The sequence below is a fragment of the Rhinoraja longicauda genome, chromosome 16 (assembly GCF_053455715.1).
Source record: "Rhinoraja longicauda isolate Sanriku21f chromosome 16, sRhiLon1.1, whole genome shotgun sequence".
Lineage (NCBI taxonomy): Eukaryota > Metazoa > Chordata > Chondrichthyes > Rajiformes > Arhynchobatidae > Rhinoraja > Rhinoraja longicauda.
In genome coordinates, this window is record NC_135968.1 from 47,004,231 (window position 1) to 47,018,429 (window position 14,199).

Genomic DNA, 14,199 nt, shown 5'->3' on the forward strand with positions numbered 1-14,199 from the left:
CATATCACATTCATGGTAATGATCTCAGAGCGGGGGCCTGCTGGTGCCGACACATGGCGTATTACATGTCACATTCATGGTAATGATCTCAGAGCGGGGGCCTGCTGGTGCCGACACATATAACATATAACAATTACAGCACGGAAACAGGCCCGTTCGGCCCTACCAGTCCACGCCGACCATTCTCCCTGACCTAGTCTCATCTACCTGCTCTCAGACCATAACCCTCTAATCCCCTCCTATCCATATACCTATCCAATTTACTCTTAAATAATAAATTCAAGCCTGCCTCCACCACTTCCACCGGAAGCCCATTCCACACAGCCACCCCTCATGTTACCCCTAAACTTTTGTCCCTTAATTCTGAAGTTATGTCCCCTTGTTGGAATCTTCCCCACTCTCAAAGGGAAAAGCCTGCCCACATCAACTCTGTCCGTCCCTCTTAAAATTTTAAAAACCTCTATCAAGTCCCCCCTCAACCTTCTACGCTCCAACCTGTTCAACCTCTCTCTGTAGCCTAAGTGCTGAAACCCAGGCAACATTCTAGTAAATCTCCTCTGTACCCTCTCCATTTTGTCGACATCCTTCCTATAATTTGGCGACCAGAACTGCACACCATACTCCAGATTCGGCCTCACCAATGCCCTGTACAATTTCAACATTACATCCCAACTTCTATATTCGATGCTCTGATTTATAAAGGCAAGCATACCAAACGCCTTCTTCACCACCCTATCCACATGAGATTCCACCTTCAGGGAACAATGCACAGTTATTCCCAGATCCCTCTGTTCCACTGCATTCCTCAATTCCCTACCATTTACCCTGTACGTCCTATTTTGATTTGTCCTACCAAAATGCGTATTACATGTCACATTCATGGTAATGATGCATTTATCATGGATTTTATCATTTGAAAGAAATAGGTAATTTGCTTTTTTACACAATTATTTCGTTTCGTTTTAGTTTAGAGATGCAGCACGATAACAGGCCCTTCGGCCCACCAAGTACACACTGACCAGCGATCCCCGCACATTAACACTATTCTACACACACTAGGGACAATTTTACATTTGTACCGAGCCAATTAACCTACAAACCCTGTACATCTTTAGAGTGTGGGAGGAAACCAAAGATCTTGAAGAAAACCCTCGCAGGTCACGGGGAGAACGTACAAATTCCGTACAGGATTCAGGATATCTTTATTTGTCATCCACAGTCCAACAATAAAAGCAATAAAATAAGCAAATTACACAACCCCAACCAACACAAAAAAAAACAAACATCCATCACAGTGAGTCTCCTCCAGTCCCCTCCTCACTGTGATGGAAGGCCAGAATGTCTTTTCCCCTCCCCTGCTGTCCTCTCCCGCGGTCAGGCTGTTGTCGTTGCCACGTTCCAGGCCGCGCCGGACGGTCAAAGGTCCGTAGCGGGCCGACCCAAGCCCCTTGATCCGGGGCGGGCGAAGACGCTGCCGCTGCCGCTTCTGCTGCACGTCGGGGCGTAGTCAGGATTGTACCCATGCCGCCCGGGTATTTACTCCAGGGTATTTTCCATTTCTTTATTAAGTCACCAGCAACAGTCCAGAATTGACATATTGAGTGATTACATATACAAAGACATGTTCACCAATTTTGTAGGAAAATAACTGCAGATGCTGGTACAAATCGAAGGTATCACAAAATGCTGGAGTAACTCAGCAGGTCAGGCAGCATTAGGAGAGAGAGAATGGGTGACGTTTCGGTTCGAGACCCTTCTTCAGACTGAAGAAGGGTCTCGACCCGAAACATCACCCATTCCCTCTCTCCTAGATGCTGCCTGACCTGCTGAGTTTCTCCAGCATTTTGTGATATGTTCACCAATTTTAATCAGTGTAGAATTAAAAAGCAAAAAGTTACAAATGCTGTCAATCTGAAACTAACACGGGAACAGTGGAAATACACAGCAGGTTAAGAGAAAGAAATAGAGAGTTAATATTTTAGATCGATGTCCCCAGGCATCAACTGATGCTGCCTACGTTGCTGAGTATTTGCAAAGTTTTTTTGTGTTTTTATCTTGTATTATAATTCAAGTGGAGGGTTCAATATATTATTGTAATGAAGACATTTGGATGAATATTTGTACCTGCTGCACTGGAAAGTTCTTATGATCATGGGTAAAATTGGAATAAGCTTTCTAAAAATGGTCCATGGCGGAAAAAAAGTAAATTTGTCTGCTTAACAATCTTCTTGACCTCCATTTCTGAACCATAATCATTCTTCCTTTATGATCCTGCATTTCCAAAAGTCACACATTACTTACTTTAATAACACATATAACCTTTAACAATTCACAGCCTGTTTGCTTTATCGACAATCTGATTGGACTCATTCATTCCTTTTCTGGTCCTTGCTTTTTACTAGTTGGCATTTGAGGTTTAACCTTCAGCAGAGTTTTAAATGCCTTTTCAAAAAATACTTAAGCTGCAATCAGTGTCCAAGATTGAGTCATTTTCTTTTATTGAACCATAAAGACACTTTTTTTGCTCATCGTATCAAATAACACTCTCTCAATTCTATCCTAACCTCTCTTCAAATATAAATGGAACAGTTATTTTTTTCCTCTACTTTGTCATTTCACTTGCTTTGCTACTGCCTGACCCACTGAGTTACTCCAGCATTTTGTGTCCATATTCAATGTAAACCAGCATCTGCAGTTTCTTCCTGCAGTTACTCCCTCTGGTTACACCCTGTTTCCTGCAAAAAGTCTATCCCCTACTCCCAATTCCTCTGTCTACGCCGCATCTGCACCCGGGATGAGGTGTTTCACACTAGGGCTTCAGAGATGTCTTCATTCTTCAGGAAACGGGGCTTCCCCTCTTCCCTTATAGATGAGGCTCTCACTGGGGTCTCTTCTACATCCCGCAGCTCCGCTCTTGCTCCCCCTCCCCCCATTCGTAACATGGACAGAATCCCCCTCGTTCTCACCTTCCACCCCATCTTCCGTCGGAAGAAGGGTCTTGACCCGAAACGTCACCCATTCCTTCTCTCCAGAGATGCTGCCTGACCTGCTGAGTTACTCCAGCATCTTGTGTCTTTCGATTTAAACCAACATCTGCAGTTTTCTTTCCTAAAGAGTTGATCTTATTCAGTTTACCTTGTCTATCTGGACATTGGCAAGTTCATTGACAATGTCCCACACGCAGGGCTAGTCTATCACTCTCTCCTCAACTCCTTTGTTACCCCTCCCCCCAAGGCATGTTAGTTTCCTCATACCCACCCACCCAAACCAATCCCTCCCCAGGTATTTCCCCAGCAACTGCAGGAAATGGAATACCTGCCCCTCCATGTCATCCCTCACCTCCACCCTGGGACCTCAGCACCCCTTGCAGGTTAGACAGAGATTCACATGCACCTCTTCATAACGTAGAAAATTATAAAAGGACTGGGCAAGCTAGATGTCGGAAAAATGTTCCCAATGTTGGGGGAGTCCAGAACCAGGGGACACAGTCTAAGAATAATGGGGAGGCCATTTAAAACTGAGGTGAGAAGTAACTTTTTCACCCAGAGAGTTGTGAATTTGTGGAATTCTCTGCCACAGAGGGCAGTGGAAGCCAAATCACTGAATGAATTTAAAAGAGAGTTAGATAGAGCTCTAGGGGCTAGTGGAATCAAGGGACATGGGAAGAAGGCAGGCACAGGTTATTGATTGTGGATGGTCAGCAATGATCACAATGAATAGCGGTTCTGGCTCGAAGGGCCAAATGACCTCTTCCTGCACCTATTTTCTATGCTTCTATGTTTCTATGTTTCTAACCTCATCTTTTGCATTTGAAGCTCCCAATGTGTTCTCTCTTCCCTCAATGAGACCAACCGTAGTCTAAGTCACCGTTTTGCTGAACACTTGCACTCGGTTTGCCAAAGCCTGCTGGATATTCCAGTTGCTAAACATTATAACTCCCCTTCCCATTCCCGTGCCGACCTTTCTCTCCTGGGCCTCCTCCATTGTCAGAGTCAGCCTATCTCATATTCCACTTGGGTAACTGACAACCCAATGGTGTGAACATTGAATCATCCAATTTTGTAATACTTCCCCACCCCCTCTCTCCTGCCAACCCACCCCTGCTGCCACCCATTTCTCCCACAATCCCACCTCTCTTCCCTCCCCCGCCCACTTCACATATCTGTCCCTCTGGATTTATATTTCACTTAGGGTTGCCACTGTCCCGTATTAGCTGGGACATCCCGTATATTGGGCTGAATTGGCTTGTCCCGTATAGGACCACCCTTGTTCCACATTAGGCCCGGGGGGGGGGTGCTGTAGGCCCGGGGGGGGGGGTGCTGTAGGCCCAGGGGGGATGCTGTAGGCCCGGGGCGGTGCTGTAGGCCTGGGGGGGTGCTGTAGGCCCAGAGGGGTGGGTGCTGTAGGCCCGGGGGGGGGGGGTGCTGTAGGCCCGGGGGGGTGCTGTAGGCCCGGGGGGGTGCTGTAGGCCCGTGGGGGGTGCTGTAGGCCCGTGGGGGTGCTGTAGGCCCGTGGGGGTGCTGTGGGCCCGTGGGGGTGCTGTGGGCCCGGGGGGGGAGGTGCTGTAGGCCCGGGGGGGGGAGGTGCTGTAGGCCCGGGGGGGGAGGTGCTGTAGGCCCGGGGGGGGAGGTGCTGTAGGCCCGGGGGGGGAGGTGCTGTAGGCCCGGGGGGGGAGGTGCTGTAGGCCCGGGGGGGATGCTGTAGGCCCGGGGGGGATGCTGTAGGCCCGGGGGGGTGCTGTAGGCCCGGGGGGGGGGGGGGGGGGGTGCTGTAGGCCCGGGGGGGTGCTGTAGGCCCGGGGGGTGCTGTAGGCCCGGGGGGGTGCTGTAGGCCCTGGGGGGTGCTGTAGGCCCGGGGGGGTGCTGTAGGCCCGGGGGGGTGCTGTAGGCCCGGGGGGGATGTTGTAGGCCCGGGGGGTGCTGTAGGCCCGGGGCGGGGGGGTGCTGTAGGCCCGGGGGGGGTGCTGTAGGCCCGGGGGGGTGCTGTAGGCCCGGGGGGGGTGCTGCTGTAGGCCTGGGGTGCTGCTGTAGGCCTGGGGGGTGCTGTAGGCCCGGGGGGGGGGGGGGGGTGCTGTAGGCCTGGGGGGTGCTGTAGGCCCGGGGGTGCTGTAGGCCCGGGGGTGCTTTAGGCCCGGGGGGGGTGCTGTAGGTCCGGATGCTGTAGGCCTGAATGCTGTAGGCCCGGACGCCGTAGGCCCGGACGCCGTAGGCCCGGACGCCGTAGGCCCGGACTCTGTAGGCCCGGACTCTGTAGGCCCGGACTCTGTAGGCCCGGACTCTGTGGGTCTGGAGAGTATAGGTCCGGAGGCCAGGGCGCTGCCTAACGGAGGTTGCGTAGCCGCCGTTGGTGGAGCGGGAGCATGTGGCCGCTGGCTGGGTGAGGTCACGTGGGGCGCGGGGCGGTCACGTCGCCTCGTCCCGTATTTGGGAGTGAGATAGTTATCTCCACATCTGACACCCTTATGTCTCCTTTTCATCGCTAGCCTTTGTCACTTACACAACCATCTGTCCCCACCTGCGTCCCCCTATCACTCGCCAGGCTTTGTTTACCCACACTTCACATTTTCAGCTTTCTTCCCACTACTACAGCCAGTCTGAAGAAGGCTCTCGACCCGAAACGTCACCCATTCCTTCTCTCCAGAGATGCTGCCTGTCCCACTGAGTTACTCCAGCATTCTGTGTCTGTCTTCCCTCCACAAATCATGTCTGACCTGCCGAAATACTCAAGCACTTTGTGAGTTGGATAGTCATACAGTCATAGAGCAAACAGCACTGAAACAGGCCATTCGGCCCAACATACCCATGCCGACCAAGCTGCCGCATCTTCACTAGTCCCACCTACCTGCGATTGGCTCATATCCCTCTAAACCTTTCCTGTCCATGTACCTGTCCAAATGTCTTTCAGGTAGACAAATCTCCTGGGCCTGATCAGATATATCCAAGGACACTGTAGGAAGCTAGGTAGGAAAGTCCAGGAGCCCTGGCTGAGATATACGAGTCATCATTTAATACAGGAGAGGTGTCGGAAGACTGGAGGGTGGCAAATGTTGTGCTTCTGTTCAAGAAGGGTTGCAGGGAATGCTGGGAACAACAGGCCAGTGAGCTTTTAACATCTACTGGAAAACTACTAGAGAGTATTCTGAGGGATACGATATATACACATTATGATGGACAATGGCTGAATAGGGACAGTCAGCATGGTTTTGTACGTGGGAGGTCGTGTCTAACAAATCTGATTGAGTTTTTTGAAGACATGACTAAAAAGGTTGATGAGGGCAGAGCTGTAGATGTTGTGTACATGGACTTCTGCAAAACATTCAACAAGGTTCCGCATGGTAGGCTGCTGTGGAAGGTTAGATCGCATGGGATCCAAGGAGAGAAAACTGAATGGATAGAAAATTGGCTCCATGGAAGGAAGCAGAGGGTGATGGTGGAAGGTTGCTTCTCGGACTGGAGGCCTGTGACTAGTGGTGTGCCTCAGGGTTCGGTGTGGGCCCATTGCTGTTGGTCATCTATATCAATGATTTGGATGAGAACATGATCAGCAAGTTTGTAGATGACACTAAAGTGGGTGGGATTGTAGACAGTGAGGATGGCTGGCAAAAATTGCAGCAGGATCTTGATTGGTTGGTCAGGTGGGCTGAGGAATGGTTGATGGAACTTAATACAGAGATGTGTGAGGTGCTGCATTTTGGGAAGTCTAACATGGGCAGGACCTACACAGTGAATGGTAGGGCTCTGGGGAATGTTGTAGAGCAGAGGGATCTAGAAGTGCAAGTACATAGTTCCCTAAAGGTGGCATCACAGGTACATGGGGTGGTTCAGAAGGCTTTCAGCACAGTGGTCATCATCGGTCAGAGTATTGAGAATAGAATTATTCACAAATGCTGGAGTAACTCAGCAGGTCAGACAGCATCTCGGGAGAGAAGGAATGGGTGACGTTTCGGGTCGAGACCCTTCAGACTGATGTCAGGGGGCGGGACAAAGGAAGGATATAGGTGGAGACAGGAAGATAGAGGGAGATCTGGGACGGAGGGACAGAGGAACTATCTAAAGTTGGAGAAGTCGATGTTCATGCCACTGGGCTGCAAACTGCCCAGGCGAAATATGAGGTGCTGTTCCTCCAATTTCCGGTGGGCCTCACTATGGCACTAGAGGAGGCCCATGACAGAAAGGTCAGACTGGGAATGGGAGGGGGAGTTGAAGTGCTCGGCCACCGGGAGATCAGTTTGGTTAATGCGGACCGAGCGCAGGTGTTCAGCGAAGCGATCGCCGAGCCTGCGCTTGGTTTCGCCGATGTAAATAAGTTGACATCTAGAGCAGCGGATGCAATAGATGAGGTTGGAGGAGGTGCAGGTGAACCTTTGTTTCACCTGGAAAGACTGTTTGGGTCCTTGGATGGAGTTGAGGGGGGAGGTAAAGGGACAGGTGTTGCATCTCGTGCGGTTGCAGGGGAAAGTGCCCGGGGTTGGGGTGGTTTGGGTAGGAAGGGACGAGTGGACCAGGGAGTTATGGAGGGAACGGTCTCTGCGGAACGCAGAGAGGGGAGGGGATGGGAAGATATGGCCAGTGGTGGGGTCCCGTTGTAGGTGACAGAAATGTTGGTGGATGATATGTTGGATCCGCTGGCTGGTGGGGTGGAAGGTGAGAACGAGGGGGATTCTGTCCTTGTTGCGAGTGGGGGGAGGGGGAGCAAGAGTGGAGCTGCGGGATGTAGAAGAGACCCTAGTGAGAGCCTTTGGACATGTCCCTGGATAGCATAGGTTTAGAAGGATATGTGGTAAATGTAGGCAGGTGGTGACTAGTGTACATGTTGATTGGCAAGTTGTGCTGACGAGCCTATTTCACACTGTATAACTCTATGATTCTAAGCTAAAGCCATGAAATATAATTGACATTCCAACATCAGAGACACTGCAGCCACGTGTGTAGGAACAGAGCGCTGCCACTAACCACTGTTTCTGTTGTTGCAGGTATTTAGGAATCACGAGACCACTGACATACCCGGTCAGGCAGAATGGCAAAGGCATGGCCAAAATGATTCTCTGTGTCTGGCTCCTGGCAGCATCCGTCACACTACCGCCACTCTTTGGTTGGGCTGAGAACATCAATGATGACAAGGTTTGCCTGATCAGCCAAGACTTTGGCTACACCATATACTCCACTGCGGTGGCTTTCTACATCCCCATGTCAGTCATGCTCCTCATGTATCACCAGATTTTCAAAGCTGCCAAGAGGAGTGCTGCCAAGCATACCTTTGCTGGATTCCCCCGGCCTGGTGACATGTTGATGGGCGAGGCAGATCAACGAGGGCTGAAAGGGTCAGAGGAATGCGCCAACTTTGCCCGCCTTCTGAAGAATGAGCGCAAGAACATGTCGATATTCAAGAGGGAGCAGAAAGCTGCCACCACCCTGGGCATCGTCCTTGGTGCATTCACTGTGTGCTGGCTGCCGTTTTTCATACTGTCTACAGCACGACCCTTTATCTGTGGCACCAAGTGCAGCTGTATACCCTTTTGGTTGGAAAGAACAATCTTGTGGTTTGGATATGCCAATTCATTGCTCAATCCTTTCATCTACGCGTTATTCAACAGAGATCTGCGGACAACCTTTCACAACCTGTTGAGGTGCAGGTACAGGACCATTAACCGTAAGCTCTCTGCTGCAGGAATGCACGAGGCTCTGAGGTTGGCAGAGAGGCCAGAACTGGTGCTGTAGGCAGAGCAAGCCCTTACAAACAGAATCTGTCTCAGGGAGAGAGCAATTCTCTTTGTCTGTAAACTGTTGTTGCTGTATCAGGAAATGTTTTATTCTTCAGGCATCGCTCATGCATCAGGAATCTATAGACCACGGATCCATAGACAATATCAGATTGGTAACGGTGGCGTTGGAACTTACAGGTTCATTCCCATTGATGTTTTAGTCTCCCTTTCTGTGTGTGCCGTGAAGTGGATCATCCTCAGTACCTCAGCAAAATGGAGTTTAGGAAGTTAAAGACTGCAATGCATTTTTTCCAGTGAGGAATGTGGAAGAGTCACTGTGGTGGATGTTCATGTTAAAATGTAGTTTGTGTGTCCTGTTGCTTTTTATTGGTATGACTGTATGGCAAATGAAATTCCTCGTATGTTGCAAAACATACTTGGCTAATAAAGTCTGATTATGATGATGATGATTATGATGATGAGAAGATTAATGATCTTCTTATTGGCACGCCATGTTGAGCAGCCTAACCAGCAGTGTCATTAATGCCTCTCTGGGATTAACAAAACCCACTACTGTTGCTGCTGCATGCCCTTCTTGTGCCCATTCTTTGTGATGACTTCATTCACCTCATACCCCACTCACAACCCCACCCGCCCACCACAGCCCAGCCCTTGTCATCTACTGATATAATGTGCATTTGCAAAGGAGCCACTAGATTTCCTATTCACCCTTGATCAACAAGTTCCTCAAATACCAAGAGAATGTTTCAGGTTTCCCACCACTTCCATTCGCTATCCACACTTGAAAACATGATTTTACCAGATGAATCTCAGCCAGCCCCTGCATTTGCCAGACTGTTTGCAGAAAAGGGGGTAGGGTGTTGACATGGATAGAGAATTGGTTGGCAGACAGGAAGCAAAGAGTAGGAGTAAATGTGTCCTTTTCAGAATGGCAGGCAGTGGCGAGTGGAGTGCCGCAAGGCTCGGTGTTGGGGCCACAACTGTTCACCATATATATTAATGATTTGGATGAAGGAATTAGAAGAAATACTAGCAGGTTTGCAGATGACACAAAGCTGGGTGGCAGTGTCAACTGTGAAGAGGATGTTAGGAGGTTGCAGGGTGACCTGGACAGGTTAAGTGAGTGGACAGATGCGTGGCAGATGCAGTATAATGTAGATAAATGTGAGGTTATCCACTTTGGCGGCAAAAACAAGGAGGCAGATTATTATCTCAATGGTGTCAGGTTAGGTAAGGGGGACATGCAGCGAGACCTAGGTGTCTTTGTACACCAGTCACTGAACGTTGGCGTGCAGGTACAGCAGGCAGTGAAGAAGGCTAATGGCATGTTGGCCTTCATAACGAGAGGATTTCAGTATAGGAGTAAGACCACGTCTGGAGTATTGTGTACAGTTTTGGTCTCCTAATTTCAGGAAGGACATCCTTGTAATTGAGGCAGTGCAGCATAGGTTCATGAGATTGATCCCTGGGATGGCGGGACTACCATATGAGGAAAGATTGAAAAGACTAGGCTTGTATTCACTGGAGTTTAGAAGGATGAGAGGGGATCTTATAGAGACATATAAAATTATAAAAGGACTGGACAAGCTAGATGCAGGAAAAATGTTCCCAATGTTGGGGGAGTCCAGACCCAGGGGCCACAGTCTTAGAATAAAGGGGAGGCCATTTAAAACTGAGGTGAGAAGGAACTTTATCACCCAGAGAGTTGTGAATTTGTGGAATTCTCTGGCACAGAGGGCAGTGGAGGCCAAATCACTGGATGGATTTAAGAGAGAGTTAGATAGAGCTCTAGGGGCGAAGAGGAATCAAGGGACATGGGGAGAAGGCAGGCACGGGTTACTGATTGTGGATGATCAGCCAAGATCACAATGAATGGCGGTGCTAGCTTGAAGGGCCGAATGGCCTCCTCCTACACCTATTTTCTATGTTTCCATGTTTCTAAACACATGTGTACATGTCCATACAGACAGATGGATTAGGAGGGAAAAGGAGGAATATTAGGATTAGAAGCAGGAAAGAGCTATAGACAATAGACAATAAACAATAGGTGCAGGAGTAGGCCATTTGGCCCTACGAGCCAGCACCGCCATTCATTGTGATCATAATAATATAATATGGCGAGTCTGGAGGCTCGTTCTTTGTTGAAGAAGTTTATTGCGACAGCAATATTCGATCACAAAGTTTACATAACGAGATTGCAGACAACCATTAAAACTAACTGTTCACTTCGAAGGAGTCTCTCAACTGACTCCTTTGGGCGCCAAAACCGCACGCGACCACGCTGTCCAATCAGCGGTCTCACTCCCTGGACCAATCCCTACGGTCGCACCCACACGTGACCTTGCTGTCCAATCAGCGGTCTCACTCCCTGGACCAATCCCTACGGTCGCACCCACACGTGACCTTGCTGGCCAATCTGAGGGTTCGACACCTAGGACCTCTCTCTATGGTCGCTACAATAATAATAATAATAAACATTTATTTTTTATAGCGCTTTTCCAGATGCTCAAAGACACTTTACAAAACAGTCAAGACATAAAAACAAACAAACGAACTGTCCTGACGGAGAAGCGGCGAACAAATAGCGCCAGCGTCCTCGCACGTCAGGGTCCGGCAATAGACAATAAAGAACACAAGACACACAATTACAATTTTAACACAAACAGCCATCACAGTGATTGCTCCAGGCACACCCTATATAAATGCACAGTCATTTGCCTAGAGTAGGGAAATCAAGAACTAGAGGACATGGGTTTGTTAGAGAGGAAAAGATTAATAGGAACCTGATTGCCAATCTTTTCACACAGAGGATGGTGGGTATACGGAACGAGCTGCCAGAGGAGGTAATGAAGGCAGGCATTATAACAACATTTAAAAGACATTTGAGCAGGTGCATGGATAAGAAAGGATTAGAGGGATATGGGTCCAATGTAGGACTAGTTGGGCTGAAAGGCCTGTTTCTGTGCTGTAGGACTCTGTGACTCCAAAATGGGGTAAGATTTTATTCAAATATGCTGGGCCCTTGCATGACAAAAGAACAGAAAAGAGAAATGTTGTGAAATTCATTTCCTAATCCATATTTTTGAGTGTATGCTGCTTTTGAGGAATATGATACTGGATTAATAAAATAAGCTCCAATACCTTGTTTCTTACTGAGCTACCAAAAGCCTTAGTGCTGTAAAATGATGCAAATGGGTGATCCATAGCACATCAGCAAGTGAAATGCTCAAATTGCTCTAATGCTCTAATACTAAATGCAAAATGCTCTAATACTAATCCATTATCTGTTGAGTTGTTACAAGGGCTTGGATGCCAATGGAAATGAAAATCAAGAAATGTACAAGTATGTGAATTAATATTACAGGGAGACACTATATGCTGGAGTAACTCAGCGGGTCAGGCAGCATCTCTGGAGAGAAGGAATGGGTGATGTTTCGGGTTGAGACCCTTCTTCAGACTGATGTCAGGAGAGGGGGCGGGACAAAGATAGAATGTTGTCGGAGACAGGCAGACTAGTGGGAGAACTGGGAAAGGGGAGGGGATAGAGAGGGAAAGCAGGAACTATCTGAAGTTAGAGAATTCAATGTTCATACCTGGGGTGTAAACTACCCAAGCGAAATACGAGGTGCAGTTCCTCCAATTTGCGTTGGGCCTCACTCTGACAATGGAGGAGGCCCAGGACAGAAAGGTCAGATTGGGAATGGGAGAGGGAGTTAAACTGCTGAGCCACCGGGAGATCAGGTAGGTTAAGGGACTGAGCGGAGGTGTTCAGCAAAATGATCGCCGTGCCTGCGTTTGGTCTCGCCGATGTAGAGAAGTTGACACCTGGAACAGCGGATACAGTTGATGAGGTTGGAGGAGGTGCAGGTGAGCCTCTGCCTCATCTGGAAAGACTGTTTGGGTCCTTGGATGGAATCGATGGGGGAGGTAAAGGGACAGGTGTTGCATCTCGTGCAGTTGCAGGGGAAAGTACCTGGGGAGGGGGTGGAAATTAATATTACATTTACATTACTTATCGTCTCAAAGAACTATTATCCCACATGGAATTCTTAACACCACAAGGGGAAGGTCAGAGCATTCTTAAGTTTGGTTTAGTTTAGAGATACAGCGCGGAAAAAGGCCCTTCCTGGTACATTAACATTATCCTACACTGGGACAATGTTTTTTTTGCATTTATACCAAGCCAATTAACCTACGAACCTGTAGGTTGGTGTGTGGGAGAAAACCAAAGTTCTTGGAGAAAACCCACACAGGTCACGGAGAGAACATATAAACTCCGTACAGACAGCACCCTTAGTCGGGATCGTACTGGGGTCTCTGGCGCTGTGAGCGCTGTAAGGCAACAACTCTACCACTGCGCCACCGTTAACTGGAAAGAGCACAGGAAAGCCAAGCCTAATATCGTGGATAAGACTCTCTCGATGACTATGAGCAAATATTAGCTGGCTACCTGAACTTATACTGTTCCTTGTCAAATGGGTTGAACATTCTACAAAGACAATCCTGGTACAATGCCACCAATAAAGTTCAATGTAAGCATTTACTCTATTGGGAAGTGGCTAACTTGATTCCTCAATTTTTAGATAACTAATCAAGAAACAACCCCCCCCCCCCCCCCCCTCCCCCCTTTTACAGACTCTCTTCCCCGAGCCCGAGTTAGATGTACACCCAATTCTCCCACAATCACGACTCCCCCCCCTTACCTCATCCTATTCCACCTATATCCCTTCATCTGGCTTCACATTTCTCTCTGTATCTCCTTATCTCACAGCCTTTTGTCCTTTCATCTTTGGCCTTTGTCTAACCATCTGCCAACCAGCCACACCCCCCACACACACACTTGTATCCACCTATCACTTGCCACGCTTTTCCCAACCACACCTCTCTTTTAGCTTTCTTTCCAACCCCCCCCCCATTACTGTCTGAAGGAGGATCCCTAACCAAAATGTTGCCTCTCCATTTCTCCAGACATGTTGCCTGACCCACTGAGTTACTCCAGCACTTTGTGTATTTTTTTGTAAAGCAGGATCTGCAGTTCCTCATGTCTACTATCTTGAGGCCAACTATCTCGTAGAAAATTACCTTGAGAACTGAATCTTTAACCCCTCCCCTACCCAATTCCCCCATCCCTGCAGTCAATTACAAGCCTGTTACAATTACAATGATATGCTGCAACCTAATCTTGGAGGACCCAGTACTAATCCTACCTAGGGTTGCCCACTTTCTCACTCCCAAATAAGGGACAAAAGGTGATGTCACCACCCCGCTGACGTCACCTGTCCGGATCTACAGTGCCCCTCCCCCCAGGCCTACAATGGCTCCCGGGCCTAATACGGGACAAGGGCGGTCCCGTACGGGACAAACCAATTTAGCCCAATGTACGGGATGTCCCGGCTAATACGGACAGTTGGCAACCCTAATCCTACATAATACCCTTTCCCTCTCCATCTTCTTAGGCCTCTATCAACTGACATCTT

General features: G+C 48.9%; 1 protein-coding gene across 1 annotated transcript in view; it reads left to right on the forward strand.

The window, feature by feature from the left end:
- htr7 (5-hydroxytryptamine receptor 7) overlaps positions 1-9,501 on the forward strand; it is a 54,424-nt gene extending 44,923 nt beyond the window's left edge. The window contains exon 2 of the mRNA XM_078412896.1: positions 7,973-9,501. Coding sequence (XP_078269022.1) covers positions 7,973-8,717 — 745 coding nt within the window. The 3' untranslated portion in view covers positions 8,718-9,501. The remainder of the gene's footprint in view (positions 1-7,972) is intronic.
- The last annotated feature ends 4,698 nt before the right edge of the window (positions 9,502-14,199 follow it).